The 21,219-nt window shown below is 36.0% G+C and overlaps 2 protein-coding genes across 5 annotated transcripts in view; both read right to left on the minus strand.

Annotated features, from left to right (window-relative positions):
* Positions 1-2,857: 2,857 nt before the first annotated feature.
* Positions 2,858-9,801, minus strand: tnfsf14 (TNF superfamily member 14). Its single transcript, XM_026945974.3, has 4 exons — positions 9,246-9,801; positions 7,019-7,052; positions 5,831-5,917; positions 2,858-5,727 (listed from the first exon to the last, which is right to left on the minus strand). The coding sequence occupies exons 1-4, from the start codon at positions 9,468-9,470 to the stop codon at positions 5,336-5,338; spliced, it is 738 nt and encodes a 245-aa protein (XP_026801775.1). The 5' UTR covers positions 9,471-9,801; the 3' UTR covers positions 2,858-5,335.
* Positions 9,802-15,511: 5,710 nt separating this feature from the next.
* Positions 15,512-21,219, minus strand: part of dnm2a (dynamin 2a) — a 54,155-nt gene continuing 48,447 nt past the window's right edge. For all 4 annotated transcript variants that reach the window (XM_053228265.1, XM_053228260.1, XM_053228261.1 and 1 more), the window contains one exon: positions 15,512-16,072. Coding sequence is in view for 1 of the 4 variants with exons in the window: in XM_053228260.1 (XP_053084235.1) it covers positions 16,042-16,072 (31 nt within the window). In the remaining 3 variants the exon portion in view is untranslated. The remainder of the gene's footprint in view (positions 16,073-21,219) is intronic.

The raw sequence follows: 21,219 nt of genomic DNA on the forward strand, positions 1-21,219 counted from the left end.
AGAACCATTTATACTCGAGAAAAGTAGGAATAGTCCCAAAATATTTCTGCTTCGTTATGATACACCACTGCAGGTAAGCAGCTGGTTTTCAAAATGGCTGCCAGCATGAAGCTCCACCCTTAACAGGTAATACCAAGGTAACAAAACCTTGACTTTAGCCTACATTTTAGTTTAAAATTAATTTCAACTTAATTCAGCCCTATTAAAGATCAGGTAGTGAGGTAAAATGCTCATGTTTAATATGAAAACAGCTATACACAAACACTTTGGGATGTGCTGTTATGGGAAAATAATCAGTGATGGGGTGGTGTGATGCTTAACCATCTCACAGTTGATTAATTTCCGATAACTGCATGTGTTACTCTTATACCACAGCAATTTGCCATGATTGCAATGATTACAATGTTTCATTTAATTAAAGAACAACACATCATACTTTTTAGCTGTTTATAGTTACATTTAATGGTGTGGAATGCCCAGAAAAGACAGATGGTTCCTGTTATCATTTATATTATAGCAGCTATGAAGTCGTTTCCTCATAAACTTCTTCTTTTCCCTCTCTTGAATAAAAAAAAAAAAAACTTGAGAAAATGGAAAGCACAGAGTCCTCTGCCCTGAAGACTTTCCAGTGATGCAGAAGTTACTGATGTCGGGTGAAATGCTGTCATATATCATTACTACACAACTTTAAATGGAATAAAACTCAGCTGTCATATTACATGAGATGCTTATCCTACCTTGTCGTCGAGCAGTCCCAGTACCGACATTAATGCCCTTCACCAAATTTGACTTATAAACTTATATACTATTATAATAATAATAATAATAATAATAATAATAATAATAATATTCTTGCATGATAAAACTTTTTGATTGCACTTCTTTCTGTTAATATATTGTTTACAAGCACCAATGCTAATTTCTAATAATAATAATAATAATAATTGTTTGTTTGTTTGTTTTTGTCAGTTAAAATTTGGTAAAATGACAGAACACATCAGGTTTTGCCATTATTAGTAAAAAATTTGTAAAATTAGTAATATATTTTGGTGAACGCTACTGTAATATGGAACCAAAATTAGCAATTACAAATTACATTAAAACAGTTTATGACATTGTATATCCTATTCTCCCCTTTTTCATAAGCTCACAGTTTGCACTTTTGAGCACCCGAGGGCGCTGTTTGCTTTGTCTGAAGAAGTTCCTTTCTCAAAGATGAGATGTCACTAACTTACCTAGTGACATTGCAAAACACTTGCTTTGGATGAAACCGATACAACCATTAGCAACGTTAACCATTAACGAAACAAAATGCTACTAAATTTTACTGCCACTATATACATGAACCAACACTTAACAACAACAAAAGTTATGTTTCTTTTTCTTCGTTTCATTTTTTTTTACAATTTGAATCAGCAGAGGCCTTTAAAGTTTTTTTTTTTTTTCTGTTTAAAGGCACACAATTTTCCTCTGCAATATCAGTTCAGACAGAAAGACTTTGTGTGATTCAGAAAGCACAGACAGGGAAAATCCAGCTAAATACACAGCAAAGTGAGAATGTGTCACTGCTTTTGGTTTCACTCCATACCACAGCAGAGCAGTGAGAATGAAGCACAAGTCCTATGTACAGTAGACAGGCACATATATGACTAATACCACAGCACTATGCAGTCTCTCTGTGTGCTGACATGATGCAGTTACGTTTTCTTACTTCAGTTTTCACTTTTCATTCTGTGTCTTGGTGTGTATTTTTATTTTTTTTTTAAAATGCTGAAATGTTATATTTTCATACTATGTTTTAAGATCATCTGCTGGTGGTCTTCTCCATAATCCATGTAAACGTAAAGAGTGGTGAAGCAGAGTTTGTTTGTTTGTTTGTTTGTTTGTTTTTTTACTTTAGCACTATAGCTTTTAACTATTTTTTTTTTTATTATTATTCGCTTTACTTTTACTTGCATGTTACTTTTACATTACTTTCAATGCATCTATTTTTGCCGCCCTGGGCCTTTCTTATTCCAAAAAAAAAAAATTCAACCACATAATCATGACCCATGGCATTTTTTTTCATATCTTTTTGTGAAATTCTCTCCATTAGTGGTAGACACATATTCATGTCGTATCCCATTCCCCGTTCTCTAAATGGTCTGTATGTGGTTTATCGGCTGGAACCTTCCAAAGGGGTGTCTGAGATAGGTTTTCCTGTGAGATCTGAGTCAGCGAAAGAATCATTCTAATGTACCTGTTGCAGACCTCTTCCCCCACCCCCCCATTTCCTCTCCACATTACCCAAGAGCCCCGCAACTCAGCTAAGAGCAGGTTGGGCCTGCAGCGTGGGCGAGCTCAAAGCCACCACTTCTTATAACAAGACACAGATGAAAAGAAACCCAAGCCAGACCAAAAAGTTTACTCTGTAAACCTGAGATAAAAGCTAGAGGGGAAAACAATCTGATATGTTTAACTGAGATGCATGATGCACTGTTTCAAACGCATGCCACTGCAAACTGCAGGTCAAGAATGGTGGAAAACAGACTTAACAACATGCACACATGTTCAAGGAAGTAAAAGTTTAGACTTACACATCCGGAGTGTCAGGCAGTGAGTGAGTCACTTGCGCCTGTGGGCCGAATGGAAGTGGCCAATCACAGTTTTGTATCTCGTATACAGAAACAATGCTTGAATAATGTATGGATGGGTTCAGGTATATCATGTCCTTTAAACTAAAACAAAAAATTATACATGCTGTTTAAAGGCAGACACAGTTTTAAATTGTTTGAAATATTTATTTTTAACATGAAAAGATTACAAAAAGAATTAAATATCAAATTCAAAGTTTGCAACGCAGATTTTTTTCAGAGGCATTATATTATTCATTCAAATACATTCAAATTATTATAAAAAAAATTATATGTACGATATAAAAGCCTTTCACTACATAAACTATAAAAAAGACTGATAGCAAAGATAAAATAAGAATAAATTATAAAAATAACTAATATTGTGCAAAAAAAAAAACCTCTTTGACCTTTAATCATGTCCAGTAGCGAAAGAATCAATTGAGTTTAAAAAGATTTATGCAAATTTTACATTGAACCAATGTTAAAATGTTTTTGTGAAAAGTTGTAATTGTAATAGTTGTATTTCATTAGAATCTTTATAGTCCTCAGTATGAGTCTCTCTATATTTCTGCCTTTGTCTTGATGCAAAAGCTAAATACCTTTATATTAATTAATAAACTTTACATTACTGTATGAAAAGTTTTTAAATAGTTTTCCACTGAGACATGGTATGTTATTGTAATAATTAAATGATGCCCTCATGAGAAATAAATAAAATAATGAAGTTAGTCCAAATGCCTGAGTTGTGAAAGGGCTGTGCAGAATGTTGTATGCTCAAAACTGTATACATTCAAACCACAATATTTCAGGTAAACGTTGACAAAATATTCATTACATTTTTTGATATCTGGTGTTTAAAAAATGGTACAAAGCAACTATGTACAACTGTCAGCTTTTGGTGGTAATTTTACCAGTGATGTGATCATGTGATTATCGGCTTGACTACAAACAAGCCAGCTGTGTAGCAGTTTCTAGCTAAGTATTATAATTTCATTTATTGCACCTCTGATTTGAAAAAAAAAAAAATAAATTACCATAAACTGTGTTGGTTGGTTGGTTGGTTGAAGTTCAATACCAATGTTTTTTAACTGAGTCAGAATGATGTTATAATCATAGACGCCAATGTATGATTTCATTGTGGGTGCTCATAATTGCCTACAAGTGCGTGACATCATACAGTTCATGACAGTGATATTCCAGCCAGTGTTGCTAATTTGGCAAATTTGTCTTAACATTTAGTGGCTTTTTTTTATAGTCACTGCGGTTTTGCAATATGGAGTTATTTTAGCTATTTTTTTGAAAAAGCACTATTTGATGATTTTTAACTATTTTCAAAACTAGCACACTACCTACATGTGTCAAGAGGTTTAAACATCCAGGCCCTACTGTACAGATACTACTGTACCACATTTTCAGCCAATCAATCTAACTGTATTCCACCAATCACTGAGTACTTGCTGAATGATGGATTTGCGCTCTTAATCATCCTCTGTGTAGGCCGTACATGTAGTTAAAATGACAGAGAACATAATACAAGCAACATTTTAGAGATTGTTGGATGAACTCAAGACCTTTTTGCAAGGTGTGTATGGATTGTTTGTACTGCTGAGGAATAATCTGATGCAGAAACTGAGTGTCCTACAGGTCTGGTATGCTTCCAAGTTTGGCAACTTGTAGTAAATAAAAAAAAAATTAAAAGTGGAGAATTTTGTAGGTTTTATTGGAGCTTTTCAGTTGGAGAAGTTTTTGGAATGTTGATTAACGTTGTGTAAAATTACATTGCTCAAGGTTTGCCCTTCTACTTTGACAGAAAAATATGTTTCTAATGACAGAACTTATCTACACTGTTCTGTTTGGGTAATCAACAGCTCTAGCAGTACAGCGAGTCTCACTCATTGATTCAGGAGCCGGAAATAAGAAATATATGGCACCAAAAAACATGGAAAATGTTTCCCCCTTCTGTTATTGTCTGCATCCCAAGCCACATACCAGAGCAACAAATACAATGTCAAAATTGTACACTGCCAGAAATTACCTGTTTCCTTAGGACACGGTTTCTCAAACGTTTTGGAGCCAGAGAGCCGGTGCTGATTTTTTTCCAAACCTAATCCAACTATTCAAATACATACAGTAATATTCTGGCTATTTATTAGAGCCAGAGTGCTTTTTATTCCTGAACAGACCACATTAACCCCAAGTAAATTATTTATAGTCTTACTTGCTTTTAAGTTGAGGTATGGGTTAAACCAATTCAGTTTAAGCGACCAGTCAAACAATACATTTTTAAAACAGTCGTGGACCCTCTGGCTATACGTCATGGGCCCTGGGGGTCGTCAGACCCACTTTCAAAATGGATACCATGCGGGCGGTTTTACCACACTATATAGTGCGGGAGTGCACAGTTTGGGACTGAGCCTTTAAATGGCCACCGGTCACAAAAAATAAATGTCGCTTTGTTGTGTCGCATCATTGATGGTTTGAACAGGCAATATTGAAGACTGAAATTTTGTCTAAAATGGACACTACAAGAGATAATATCACTAAAATACCACTATTACCATTATACTCTAACAGGTGTTGTCTTTACCAAAGTGTGGTGTATATTTTTAACTGAAATGTCTAAATATGGGATATTTAAATCCTAAACATTGGGGGTTCTCAAGCTCCAGAGCACCCACAAAGCTGGCGCCTATGGTTATAAATACAGAGCTAAATTCTGTCTACAGCATAAACATGCCGAAAATGTTATCAGCTGAATAATGCAGACGAATCAAAGAGCCGTTGTTCACATGAACAAAAACAGCATCTTCCTTGTACAGATGGAAGACCCCGCCCAGGAAGCTGTTCCTCATGCTGCCTTTGTTTGAGTTTGAATTGTGTCTATAGTATGTAAGGAGCGTGATAGAATTACCCAGATAACGCGTTGTGTTCTTTTTCACCATCTGAATGAAAGGAGGGCCTTCTGCACTGTAGCTAAGCTTAGAGTACACGTAGTAGTAGCCCTCCTTCTGAACGATCAGTTTTCCATCTCTGTACTTGAGCTCATAAAGGATGGAGTCTCCATTTTCCTTCCATTCCATGATTCCATCCTTTTTAGGTTTTTTATCACCAGCTTCAAAACAACAAAAAATTTATTTAAAAACATTCTATGAGATGAAATGCAGACAGCGAGAATTATGGACAAAGTGACGTGATGTAGAGAAGCTCATGCTCACCTGTCAGATGTGCAAGAGGCTTTGATGGATGCTGGATTGTAGGCAGCTTTGGTTTCTTGGTGATGGGTTTCTCCTCATCTGGACCTCCTGAAACCCAGTTACACCAATGGGAATGGCCATTAAAATCTACTCACTGTAATACAAAATACTCACAGCCATTTCAGTAAAATAAATAAATAAATAAGCCACAATTTGGTTTGTTAAATCATCAGTTGCTAGTCACATCATTATTTTTGTAGTCTTTATGGGCCGTATTCAGAGTTGAGTTAAGCTTGCACAGTGAGGATTTAGTACTAAAACTACACACATTACCTCAGACATAACTCTCGACTTAAAACTCTTCAGAGTTTGAGGCATTACATTTAAAAAATCTTAATCTGGGAAACTGCTTATCTCAAGGAGCGAATTATTTATAGATAAAATTATGAGCACTTACACTTAATGAGCATTAAGTGTAGCAGATGAATGCTCAGTTAGCTTATCCTTTAAACCACATGAATTCTTTACGTAAGAGCACATCAAATTTACATTCTATTATTTAATTTGACAATTGAAAATAGCCAATTAAATTGAGTGCCTGCTCTCTGAATAAGAAAGTTCCGAATATGTAAATTTCCCTGCGCAAATATTGATATTAGCAACTCTGAATACGGCCCTATATTTACCTTTTTATTTAAAGCTCTTTATTTTTGATACAAATACAAAATAAATTTTTCGCAGAAATCAAGCATTTAAAATCGACATACTGAAATGACACACCCTGACCAGCGCGTGTCTGTTCGACAATTACGCAGAATGTGTGCAACCACCTTTACACTGCATGCAAGGTCAGCATTTCCAGGCAGCGCTTGGACCTGTAGGTTGCAGTTTGTTTCCACTCTAAGTAATGAGTAATTAAGAATTTTTTTTTTTTTTTTTAAGATGATTCTGGTCAACTTAAGTTTGTCTACCCAGTGTCTTCTTCTGTGTTTAACTCTGTTTGTTTATATCGTGTCTTTGAAAATTCCTGCTATTATTGCTGCAGTTGTAGGCTGTATTCCATGTGGTCATTGGATTCCTGTTTCACTAGTTTCACTAATACTATTGATGTATGTGGTGTTTTTTGGTTTTGACACCATCTTTAAATAGTATTTATAATTTTTTTTAAAAATAGCAAAAACTCTGACAGTGGCCAGATGCGTTCTCTACCTTGTTGTGCTTCAGTCTGTGGGTTATCAGATTTCTGAAAAAGAGAGAAATGTCATGGTTTAGATCATATCTGATATGGTTTCTGCATATTTAGACAGACTGGTACACAAATGTTATGCATAAAAATGGCATTAAGTGTGCAAATTTGTGGAATGTGGTGCAGACCCACTTTAAATAATGTCAAATGTGTAATCATCAAACAGAAGAAAACAATATTCAGTATTGGAAGATGCACGTGCATAAAATGAACACGGCTGCACAATAACCACAGCAGGTGGACCAGCCCACCATCAAGTTACCAGCAAGCAGGCCTTAACAAGGAAAGGAAAGAATGCAAACATGCAATGTGGTCTCTATAAAATATACACATTTGTTTGCATAGTCATGCACACGGTCTTGTATACAGGGTTATAATGGGTTACAAGTAACCATGGTACGTAATTCAGAATACAAACGCGAATTATCTGTGTCAGTTTAAGTAGCACGGGCTTCCTCACATTTATAGTCTATTCACACATGTTTCCTGATTACTCTCTGAAAAAAGTAATTGTCATATTTAAGAAGCAGAACAGGTTCGGAAGGTTGAGAGTTCGAATCCCAGGACCGCCAAGCTGCCACTGCTGGGCCCTTGAGCAAGGCCCTTATCCCTCAACTGCTCAGTTGTGTAAATGAGATAATTGTAAGTTGCTCTGAATAAAGGTGTCTGCCAAATGCCATAAATGTAAATGTAAATAATACAGCATAGTTACTTCCAGAGGTGTGAAATAACTGTATTCACCCTGGAACACATTAAAAACATGTGTATTGAAAAAATATTCTGTGGTAATTTGTGAGTTGGGGGGTTTAGGGGGGTTGTGTTATTGCTAGCGCCACTATAATGGCATTTCATAGGAGAAAAAAAAAATATAAAAATCTCAAACTTAAGTGATAACACTCAGGTTTTGCTGTTAGATCTCCCCCCCAAAAAACGAGCAAGAGCTTCTTTTCTAACGCCCCATTTTGCCTTTGATATTCAACATTATATTATTGTGAAATCCAGCATAGAAGTAGTGATGTTTGTGCACATGCTGGACTTAAAGTCCCAGAGTGCAGTATAGATATACAACATCTATAAGTATTCGGAGCAGTGGAGTACAGCATTGAATACTTTGGGGAAATGGGTACTTTTCTCAGAGCATTCCAATCGATCTTGCTTATATACTGTATATAGCAGGAATGATGTGTAACTCTTACTGCATCTACAAATGTGTGTATGTGTCTATGTGCAGAAATTTTCAGGTTTTCTGACCCCTGTCTCAAAACCAAAAAAAAAGAAAAAAGAAAAAAAAGCCCACAGCACAGACGAGTTTCAGCTGCTCTAGGTCACTCGTGCAATGTGTTTTACAGGAAGCTACATCTCGCATGTGTGGGGGCTTCAAGGAAGAGGAGGAGTCAGATTGAACGGACTTTTTTTAACCATTCATCGTGGTAGGTTAATGATATTGATCTGTGATTCTGATTAATAATATGACATGATTACTCTGAAAATCAGAGGCCCACTGTGTTAGGGGAGTGATGTAGTTTTAATCAGCCAAAAAAGTTAACCCTTAAAATATTTAAACCCTTAATAAAATGATCATAATGCAAGCTCAAGAATATTTAGAAGTTGAATTATACATCTTGAACAGCTTTTTAATATGCTAGTTAATTTTTCTGTCATCTTTCTATTCACAAATAGTGTTGTATAAACATGGGAATCCTGACTATAATCTATTAATGAAATAATCAAACCAATTAAAATAATTAAATAACAATTAAAATGCAATTAGATTCACTTCCCTCAGTAACCGACACTCATGTATAAACAAAAATACAAAAAATAAAATATAAAATAACAGCACAGGAGCTGGTAGAGCAGTCAGCATGGCACAGGAAGAGGAATACAGTAAGTTAGGAATAAATATCACACATGCCAGCTTCAGATGCTCACTCATTACACAAGTAAAACCTACAGTTATTTAATCCAGCTTTCATGAGTAATATGTTTCAGGTCTGTGTGTAATAAGGAAAGTGCTTCACAATTCAAAACCACACCATAGATTAAAAAAAAAACTGTGCTGCAAAGCAGAAAGCCAAGATAAAAAAAAAATAGGGTGCTATTTAAGGTGAGAGGAAGTTTAGCAGAAATGATAAGACACAAGAAAGAAAGAACAGAAGTGATGGACAGCATGCCAGCATTTTCACTTACAGACTCAGGGGTTTTGTTATTCCTGTGGAGTTGATAGATGAAATAGCCCTCCACTAATAGGCCAACCAAAGCCAGACACACCAGCACCAAGACTATGTTCTGGATCTGACGGTTCCTCCGGTTCTGGATTCGTGTTTGTCCTGGTTTGGGGGGCAGCGCTGGTGGTAACTTGGTACCGCTGTCCACCACAAACACTGAGGGGTACGAAACACAACCATCAGCCATGTTCTTGTAGTCCTAAAGGCCAAAACACTGAAGCACAGGTGACAGAAGATCCTCTACACAAGATAAGTTGCTGAGCAATGGCTGAGGAGGCAGCGTCGCAGATAACTCCCACTGTGGTACGCACTTAAACACACACACACACACACACACACACACACATACATATACGCTGAGAGACACACACAGAGTATACGTGCTATCACATTAAGGTGGGTGGACGGTTGCAACAAAATAGGTGTAAATACAAAAAAGGCCCAATTCAGGTAATAAAAAAGTAATATCCAGTTTTGAAAAAAGTCAAGGTTTTGGTTTCTATTTTCATTTTGCAATATGTACAGTATGAGGAAATTGTTTCAAAGGTGTGATGAAGGAAACATAAGTGCATGCACTCACACACACGCAAACACACACACACACACACACACAAGGCCTGGATGAAAACTGACCTCAATTCATCTCAGTGTTGCTGCTAAACTGAGAAAAGGTCACCAGCACAACTTAGCTAACATATACCGTACATGGATTTTTTTCGTCTCTAACAGTACACCTACAAGGTGGACCAACAAGGTAGGCATCTCTAGTAAAGTTGTCGGTAATTCTACACAGCAGTACGTTTACAGTAAACACTGATGTACAGAAAACACCAAATAACAGCCAAATAATATCTGCTCAGTGGTGGTTTCATGGTGGTTCTTTTCCACTGATGGATGGATGGGGTAGAGCGGGGCCAATACTTTGTGCAGAGCAACAGATGTGCTACAGTCAGTAACTGGAGATTATAAAATGTGCACATAATAATGAAAACGTATAATAATGTAATCACTTCGGCAAGTCTCAAAACCAAGCGCATACACCGGTCTGTCTAATAAAATTCTATGCCACGAGGTCATAAGATCCTTAAAATGTTCATTAAATAAGCTTCCACACTGAGCTTGCACAATATCCAGTCATCTTTTCTTTAACGTTACCAAGTGTACGAGAAATGCAGCAACATACACGCACAACAACTAATTCAGGCACAGAGAAACACTGAAATAATTGTGTTAAAATGAAACTAAACAGTGTCCCTATATGTTGTTTATTTTCATGAGGGGTGCCAATAATTATGGAGTTAACTGTCTAACTGAGGTTACGTTTTAAAACAAAAGTAACACAGCGATGTCTATAAAATATACAGTAGACTTATATACTACATATTACAGATGCAATCAAATAATGTGGTCTAAACTGATACAAATACAGATATGAATAGTAGGTGCACTATTAATTTTTTTTGTCATTTGTTTTTTTAAGAAAGCTTGCCAGAAAGGGTCACAGGGTATTTGGTTTGAAAACAGTGGTGTGCATTAAAAAAAATCCTGTGCACATCTCTAGGTAAGACCAGTTATGAACTGGAGTGATGTAGCTGAGGTTGAGGAACTGTCAGAGCCAGTGAACACACCATGCTGACACTGCTGCCATTTCCTAGGGTTCATATTTAACAATAATAATAATAAAAAAAGCCACACCTACTTCAGGTTTAAATCCAAGCACAGATACAAAGACAGATAGTTGATGCACTAAACAGATATGAATACAGATATGGGTACTGTGTTACACCTCTACTACATACAGAATACTACCATTTTATGTCAGAATTTAAACAGGAGATCGTTCGCACCCACAAGCGACAGTAGCAGCAGTCACTGCACACACACAAAGACCCCCTTAAGGCATGATGTCTTGTTTTGTTATAAGGCATAATGTCTTGCTTTGTTTTGACCTTTCAATCTGTCACCACACTTAAAATGACAAAAATTGAAAGTGAAACTAAAATATGTAAAATTTGAGTAACATCTAACAAAAAAATCTTGAAACTAAACTGCATTACAGATGAAACTTTTCAAAAGAGAGAAAAAAATCAGTGACAGGTAAGTGCAAAGCTAGCATCCCTTTTGGTTTCTGGATCAAGAACTGAAAAAAGTACCTCTATTTTACAAGCTATCTACAAAACATAATTCGATGATAATTTACTGGTGTTTTCTTATTAAAAATCTTTTACAACATACTGTCTAAATATCACAGCGATTGCATCTCAGTCCTCTTTTATAACCAGTCCTCTTTATAAGCATGCTGCAAAGTTTTCATCCCTGTTGACATGCTTTAGATACTTCACTGAGGTGTCTAACGGCTAAATATGAGATAAACCAAAACATATTGACCTTTATTAGAGCTGATGAAGGGAAGAAAAAGATAGCAGAGTGTTTAGGGAAAATGTTAGTAACAGTGAAAACCATTATGTAAAAAAGTTGGAAATACAGACACAAAGATAACGACCAAAGAGTGGAAATAATGAGAATTTAAAAAAAAATAAAAGCCCTGGCGAGAGATTCACTAAAATCTAAAACAAAAAGCAAAATCATTTTTATCAAAGTATGGTTTTGATTTGTTCACGATTAATATCTTAACATACATTTGTTAGCATACATTTTTGTTATCTGTACTAATAAAGGGAACATCTGTAAAACCTAATTTGCATTAATGTCTTGCTGGTGTTAGCATGTTGAAGCAAGGGTGCACAAACTTATGCACTGTATGACAACAGTGGCTTGATTGCACAGAGCATTGAGGTCGCCATCTTCTGGACCTTCTGCTCTAATGCTAATCTATTAATCCATTGTACACACACACACACACACACACACACACACCCTGAAATGCAGTAGTCGTCAGGATATCAGAGCTAATGTAATATTTACAAAGTGAGAGTGGAGTAAGTTGTGATGTGGGTTCACACACAAGGGTGTTTTTTTGTGTGATTTCATGTTCTGAGGTCAATTTCCTGTTCTCATTAAAGTCACTCTTTTTGAATTCAGCACAACTTTCTTATTTTTGACCTATATATGGCACGTCATATTTTCTGTAAAAAATAAAATTGTGTCTTATTTATCTGCGCCACCACCACACACACACACATACACACACACACACACGCACACACACAAAATGCCAACTAACCCCTTCTACCTCTTGCCCCATTCATTCTTTAATTAAGTTTAAATATTGTGATATTGAATTTGTAATAAACAAAATGTAAAAATCAATATTTACAATGATATTTCTTGATTTGTTTTGAAACATCCAGTGTGACCTACCCACTGATGGGGCAAAATGTCACAAGTGCACACCTTCTACTGTTTCTGTGCTGAAATAAGACATGAAGATGTAATAAATACAAAATATATGGCTAATAATTCAGTGTTTCATGTGATATTAATAGCACAGTCAAGGACATCCCTTAGTGTAGTACACTGTACATGTTCAATTCATGTGCAATAAGGGACTTTTCATGTGCAATACAAATTTAGGTATATATATTTATAAAATACGTATATATTTATTTTATTTTCTTCTATCTTTCTTTCTTTCTTTCTTTTTGAGAGCAATTGTAACATGGCAAAGCAATTTCCCCCCGGGATTAATAAAGTTCTTTGAATCTTGAATCTTGAATCTTGTACACTTTGTTAAGGTCTTTTTATTAGTGTATTTTTTATTACTTAGTGTGTAGTGCAATGTTGCTATTGTTGTTTTTTTTTTCATATGTAAGCGGTGCTGCTATGGAAAGACTTGCCAACATGCCCTGGTCCACAAACACACACACACACACACACACACACACGCCAACCAGATGTATGGCTTGCTAATTAAAAATGATTGATCAATATTAACCCTTAGCACAGCCTAAAGACAAAGATCATTTAACCCATAACCCAGTCTGACTCATCTAAACCCCTGCTATAACTGTGTTTTTTTCCATGTGTGATGCAAACAAAACCCCTGAGACAGCCCACAAAGCAGCTGTAAATGTAATGAAAATGTAATGTTTGCCCAGTCAAAAGCCAGGTGTTTTACACTTTATTAGGAACACCTGTAAACCTGTACATTCATGCGATTATCCAATCAGCCAGTCATGTTCAATCATGCAGAAGACGTTGCCCAGCCTATTGCCAATCTTCACCTGTCCAGTTTTGATGATGCCTCTGCTTGGCTGACAGGAGTGGAACCCGATGTTGTGGTCTTCTGCTGTTGTAGCTCATCTCCCTCAAGGTTCGACGTGTTGTGCATTCTGAGATGCTTTTCTGCTCACCATGGTTGTAAAGAGTGGTTATTTGAGTTACTGTAGAGTTCCTGTCAGCTCGAATCATTCCCATGTGGTCATTCTCCTCTGATCAACCTCTCAAATCAACAAGATACAGAACTGTCATTTGCTGGATGTTTTTTTTTTTTGTCGTTGTTGTTTTTTTGCACCATTCTGTGTAAACTCGTGAGACTGTTGTGTGTGAAAATCCCGAGAGAAAATCCCCAGTTTCTGAAATACTCAAACCAGCCCATCTGGCACTGACATCCATGCCACGGTTAAAGTCACTGAGATCACATTTTTTCCCCGTTCTGTTTGATGTGAACATTAACTGAAGCTCTTGTGCTGTACATGCATTATTTTATGCATTGGACTGCTGCAGTATGATTGGCTGATTGGACAATTAGCAGGTGTACAGGAGAAGTGTACTTTATAAAAATTGATGAGTAATTGTACTAGTTAGCCCATTGACAAATGTTGAGCCTTAGCCTCATTTAAATCCAGGAAGCACAGGTATTTCCCCATGTGGGGCTTACAGGGACAAATCTGTTGGGTTGTTTTTAACTGTAAATTAAGATCCTGCACTGAAAAACATTTAAATCCATTTTTATAAATGGATATTAAAGCCATTTTACAAAACAACAAACACTGAACCAATACAATTCCAAAATAATAAAATTGTGTGACACTTTAAGTGAAATTAAAAGATCTTGTTGATGTCCATAAAGAGCCAGTAGCACACTTTGGGTAGTATGGAGGAAAATTGCCATGAAAGTTATTTTGAACTTGGAAAAAAAAAATAGTACCCTTTTCCAAAAAAAAAAAAATATATATATAGTCATGTAGCTGTAAATCTTTTCTGATTTTTCTGATTTTTTTTTTAATCTTACATAATTTGACTGTTTATAGTTTATAGTTTTCAAGTTTATAGTAACTTTGTGAAAACTGTATAAATGCTGACATTCATGCAGGTTCAGAAATGAATCTTTACACCTTTATTAGTTGTCATTTCAAAAATGTGATTTCTTGGGAATGTATTTCATTTCATTTCACATATAACAAGAAGAATATAGTTTTAAAGAAGAGGATTCACACATACAAAACATGAAAAATTGATCCGAAAATATTTTATGGTGCATTTATTACTGGCTTATGAAAAAATGCATAAAAACACGATTTCCTGTTATTTCCTTCATTGTTATAGCAAAACTAAAGCTCATCTCCACAATAGCCACAAGTTCTGTGTTAAAGCACCGGTATAGTCACGAAAGAACTCTAATGACTTGACAATTACTGTCTTGTAGCATCACACGAAAGAACATGATGACTCATTATTTTTCTAATAATTTCAGTTTCTTACCCCACTATGATCAGCTAAGATATGCATTAATGTCATTAATTAGTGTGCCTATCTGTCATCTATAAAAATGAACAAAACTTCAAAAGCTATACACTTGGAAGTAGAGGTGTATAGCGGTCTAATTTTTTTAACCCCTGCCCCCAAAGCTGATCAATCCAGCCCGCTCCCGAAGGTAACTTTAAAACATGAAAAGGATATCATGGGGAAATCTGAGGGGGAAAAAGACTAGGACTTTTATTTCTATTGACTACACTTAGTTGAAGTTTTTCGTCAAGCTAAGTCTACAGTAAAGCTATCAATAACCAACTGACCAAAATGTGACTAAATCTATGGTGTATTTTTGACAAAAGATTAAAAGTAAATCCAAATTAATTGTCAAAATTAACACTGATTAATGGGAAAGATTTTGGGTGATAGACTTCCATCAAACGTTAGCTACTGAAGCAAACTTCAGGCACCAACATGTCTTTGCTGATTGAGTAATTAGGGTAAGAGGTACATTATGTACATTTGGTTTACTTTATGTGTAATATTTTAGTATTTAGCTAAAAATAAACCACCACACAAGCTGCAATAAATTTATTACTGTCTCATGATACCCCAGTGTCTTGAATATTTTCATACATTCATGTTCAATGTAATAGGCGTTGCAGAAGTTGAAGGACATTCAGTCAACTCAAAAATGTGTTCAATAAATTAACCTGTGCAGTAACATTTCAGCAATGAAGTTGATCATTAATACCATTAGCAACTCATTATCTCTTTTTCATTACAATCGTTTGCAACTCGAGTGACTCGAGACTATTTGTTTGTTTTCAAGGTAACTGAAGATCAATTTTGTAACTATTAGACTCAAAAGCACTGGACAGGTCCTGAAGCGCACACTTGTAGGTTGCACACTTTGCAGTTAAACTCAGGTGTGTAGAGGTGCGGTGAGAGAGGGGAAGCTCTAAACTGGGTATAAACACTACATGACGTTACTTTTCACAAAAATAAGGTAAAATGTGAATATTGTTAAACAGCACTGTAGAAACTCTTCCGCAGTATTCACCTCCCACAATGCACTGCAGCGCAGGTGTTCTGGATGTTCAGGGTCACCACTGGTTCCGTCGTGGAGCTGGACGTCTGTTTGAGAACAACCGTAATGAGAGCGATAAGAAAAGAGAGATGAGAACTAGGCAGACATGTTACAAATGTGTGGAGAAGCGACAACAGCCTGAGAAACTTGACACGTTTCTTCGTGTGTGTTTGACCTTCCAGTGGGTTTGTTTCGGAAAGTCAATGTTTACTAACGTGAAGTGACATGAGCATCTCGCAGCGACCTACTTTCGGGTTTGACCACGTGTTGCAAAAGCAAGTCAGTGTTTTTGCTGTCTTTCAGGAAGTGTAAAAGTATTGACCCCCTTCCCAGGTTTTTATACAGATATGCATCTTAAATGCGTATTATTCTCTAACTAATATGAATTATTCAGTAATTACAGTAAAGCCAATGGGGGTGTGTAGCTACAAGAATGAGAAATGTAAAGCGGTTAGGTACAATTTCGGTGCTTGGCACCACAGAAGTGAAAAATACTTGACTAATTGCACTGTATTACTTTACTGAAGTATTATTGAAATTGAATACTTGTAGTCTTAATTACGTTTCCAAGAAAAAACTTCCTAACTACACAATGTAGTTAGCACTATAGCTATCCATGTGTGCCTGGATATGGCTAAGCCACCAGACTGCAGTGTTGAACTTGAGGATGAGCGTCCCTGGCCCTACCTCAGTAAAAGGTTTCAGTATGCTGAAGTAAACAAAGACTCGTATAAAATGCTTCACCTCCTTTACCTCACTAAAAAGGGAACAAACTCCATCTAATTTGGAAACGCATGCTGACGTAAGTCTTGCTAATTTGCTAACATTAACTGGCTATATTTATCTAAGTTAGCCTGTTTTCTTAGCTAATGCTTGGTTAGACTAGCATCCATTCCAGTAGCTAACACAATTGGCTATGTAGCATGTCGAATTCTAGCTGAATGTTGAAACTTATCTTGAATGTTTTCAGACAATACAGTGGAGTTGCTTCAAGACAAAAATTATTTAATAGTTTAGATAAGTAATATTATTTAATTATTAAATAATTTAAAATAATTTAACTTCATTTCGTTAGTTACAAACATTTACTTTTTAATATTTGGGTACATTTTAAATGTAGCAATGTTTTTTTTTTTTTTTAAACTTTCACTTGCAACCACACTTGTGATTGAGTAAGAGTTTGAAACATTATCTTTCTCTTAAGTATAATTTCTTAGTAATTTGTCTAAGGTTTGGATTAAACCCATTCAAATCAAGTGACCAGTCAAATATACAAACTGTAAGAACGCAGTAATAATTATATTTATAATTATATTTAAATATTTATGCTGTGACTTTCACCCCACTTTCAGAACCACTGCCTGCTATATACAGCCTGCCAATAACTCTACTTTAAAACTGAAGTGCCTTTTTCTGCCATGTCATTTTTTCCTTTCTTTTTTTTTTTTTTTTGTCTTTTTCCTGGAATAATCAAGCGAACTATTCTTCAGTATTGACTGGCCTGGATTGTTGTCTTCGAAAGAACTTTTAGGTGACCTTAAAGATCTTAAAGACATAAATCATGGGTGTCAAACTCATTTTAGCTAACATGCTACATTACACTTACACACACATCTGTGTATACGTGAAAGGTTTATTAATGTTCGGAATGCACAAATGGATCAAACTTATAACCTACAAAACACAGAAACAGACTGCAATTCATTACCAAATTATTATTATTAATATTATTATTATTATTATTACACTATAATAGAAGTATTCACCCCTTGAACTTTTCCACATTTCGTAGTGTTAAAATCTGGAACTGAAATGGACAAGACTGGACGTGAATCCAGAATAATAAATTGGATTAATAATGAATAATAAATAATGCTAATAATAATAAACAATAAATAATGAATAATATTGAAGTTGTTTGGAATTTTTCAAATGACGACAGTTCTTTTAGAAAGAAACGTGAACAGAGTGTAAAAATTTCTAGCTTGCTAATGAAGAATTAATTATCATTAGCACATTTTGAGAGTAGCTGAGCTTATGGCCCTGAGTTTATTGTTAATTTTCTCCCTAGTGGAATGACAGAGGCTCTATTTTTCCAATCTTTCAGTTCAGTTACTGTTCACAAAATGTTCCTGTGGGCCGTATGTATGACACCCCTGATCTAAAGCCAGTATGTGTGTTTGTTCACACACAGCACAGTTAAATCAGTGCGAGTGTGTGCTCGTGGACTGGGAATCCATGAGGACTGGATTGAGAAACAGCTCAAAATAATTAAAGTCTCACACCAAAACACAGAAACACTTCATTAGAGTTCAGAGCTCCTGCTATATCAGCGGGAAAATCCAGCCGCAGCAGATGACAGCTGTGGACAGTTTTATTTTTGTCCATGATTTGGTGCACATTACTGATGATTCAGCTCACCACCTCGGTGTTAGAATGACAGGAACACCACTATGTATACTACCTTTAGAGAAAGTTCTCAGACTAAGATGTAAAAGGAAACTACTGCTTTAAAGAGATCAGAAGTAGCATGTGGTGAGTGCAGGGTGTCTGCAGATATCTTAGGCGTATCTTCTTCAATGTAATTTAACTCTGAATAACATAAAAGAAGTACACAGTTAGAGTATTCGCAGTTCTTTGGCTACTTTTGGTTGACACTACATTTCCTCATGTCGATTTTTCTCTGCATATGCTAACTCAACAGCAGCTAGCTAACATTAAAACAGTGCAAAAGTTTGCATCCCCCACAAGGCCACAGGTAAAGGTTTTTGACATCTTCAGGACAGAAGAATTTACATTTTATTTTTTATTTGTAACGTGACAAGCGGCGATAGTGATGAGGGACTGTTTATAGCTATAACATCAGTGAAAACGTGTCTCGTGGACGTTCCACAAGATTAAGTGTGACCAGAAATGGACAAAAATACATAAACGTAAGTAAACTATAATCATTGGCAAGATAAGTAATAAACTAAAAGGAATATTAATGTTATTGGAAAATAATCAACTCTGGAGTGTTAACAGTACCTTTCCTTCATTATAGCACTCTATCATTGATTATTTTCCTACAACAGCATGACAAGGAATGTACTGAGAAAATGCAAACTTTTGCACTACAGAATACATATATAGTGGAACATAATTTATAATGTAACGTGCTGAACGCAAGTTTAACCAAACAAATTGAGGTCCCTAGACCTGCAGAAACCCTGTACGTGTAGTATCTGATGATGTTCATGTTCTTTACAACAACGCTAACAGTGTGAAGCAGCGACATGCAGATGGAGAGATGTAGCAAGGAGATAGAAAGGAAATAAAGGACACAAGGAAACACCAATCACCACAAGAAGTCCCTTTTATTGTACACAATACCTCTTTATTAGCTCATTTTTTCCAATTTTCCACCATTTATCATTTGCTCAGAGTGCATTAATTGCTACAGAGGCACTTGACAAGGATTGATGATTTCAGAAGAAACAAAAAAGTAAAGGAATACAAAATAGGACAACTATGCAGGGTGGGTCATCTGTTTCTCCCCCCGGAAGCTGAAGAGATGAGACGTGTGGAGTTTCGGAGGAGAGATTATGCACTAAAAGATGTTACTAAGGCGTGGCTACAATTAGTCATATATATTGTGTTTTATTATACTGTATATATATATATATATGACATTTTATTGTCATCGTAGCCACACCATGCATACATGAAGGAAATCTGGATTACACCTAGAGAGAATTTACCTTACTGTAAATTAGAGCTTATTTTATCAGTTAATGTGTGTACTTCATTTTGAGGTACTGGAATTCTCCGGACATGTCCGTTCCCCTCCTCCATCTCCACATCAGAGTTTAAATCGCAATGAATCCAAAAGCAAAACCCAGAAATCGTTATCATCATCCTTATCAACGCTATCACCTCGTTCGAACCCGTTAAATAAAATCAAACCCCAAACATCATCATTCTATGATCTGATCAGAGGAAACCCACAGGGACCAACGCTAGGTCCAATCGTAATTCCCCACCCCCTGTCTCCTGCAGCTCATTTATTTATAGATTTACTGTTCAAGACGAGAAGTGGCATCTTCGGACCACCTCCCTGCACTATCCTACACACTATTTCTCTGAAAGCATAGTGACGAACCAAAAAAAAAAAAAGAAAGAAATCAAAAACATCAATGACAAATGCCCGGGTTATAAATAATACACTCAAAAAAAATATTTTTTTAAAAATCCAAACTGCATGTGTATATTTCCCCAAAACCATCCCTCGTCCCACAGCCCTGTTAATGCATTTATTAGTAACCGACTTTAAAAGCACTGATGTTTGGTTATGACAGCTTGTAACATCAGCGTCTTTGTATTTCTATTCGCCGACACACAAATCAACAAGACTTATTATTATTATTAATTCTTTTTTTTTTTTTTAAAAGGAAGCATATTACAGACCATGTACATACATGTATGCATGTGCTCCATTATGAGACCCTGTTCATACAGTCTGGGTTAAAATCTCCAACCTGAGGGGTAGTGTGGACCAAATTATGCTAACGATAATATTAATTCATGCAAAAGCATTACTAGGACTGGGCAAGACGTCTAATATGTATATTCATCCGCTTTTCTGAGAGTGTCGTAGGTTTCTCCAGAGCTTCTATAAAACCAATGTACCAGCTGTTTCATATTTGTTCTTTTAACTTAATAAATAAGGAAAATTGAGGTTACTGTTTTGCTTGCACAAGAAACGTATCGTAAAATTTGAGTATTGTGATATGACATTTTTGTCACATGGCTCATCCGCTAGCTATAATTCCTTGTTAGCTACTGTATGGTCAAACTACCCCTTTACGTCTTTCGTACACTCCGTCTGTTCGCCTTTAACGATGCTCGTTCAGTCCCTGAACGTCAAATAAAGGCAATCTAGGCCTCGAGAGATGAATTTCAATTATATAAACATGACTAGAGGTCTAAATTAGGTTAACCAATCAGGACCGTGAAAACCTGAGACGCTATACTAGCCGAGACAGAGTAACTCCCGTCACACGAGTGGTTACTGCGCTTAAGGATTATTTTCATATACACAGATTACTGTTACGTATACACACAAAATCGTTACAGATGAGTGGCGTCTATTTTCACACCGTTTACGTCGGAGAATTCAGACCTCCTGCTAACAAGCTAAGCGCTCTTTAATCAA

The sequence above is a fragment of the Pangasianodon hypophthalmus genome, chromosome 23 (genome assembly GCF_027358585.1).
Source record: "Pangasianodon hypophthalmus isolate fPanHyp1 chromosome 23, fPanHyp1.pri, whole genome shotgun sequence".
Lineage (NCBI taxonomy): Eukaryota > Metazoa > Chordata > Actinopteri > Siluriformes > Pangasiidae > Pangasianodon > Pangasianodon hypophthalmus.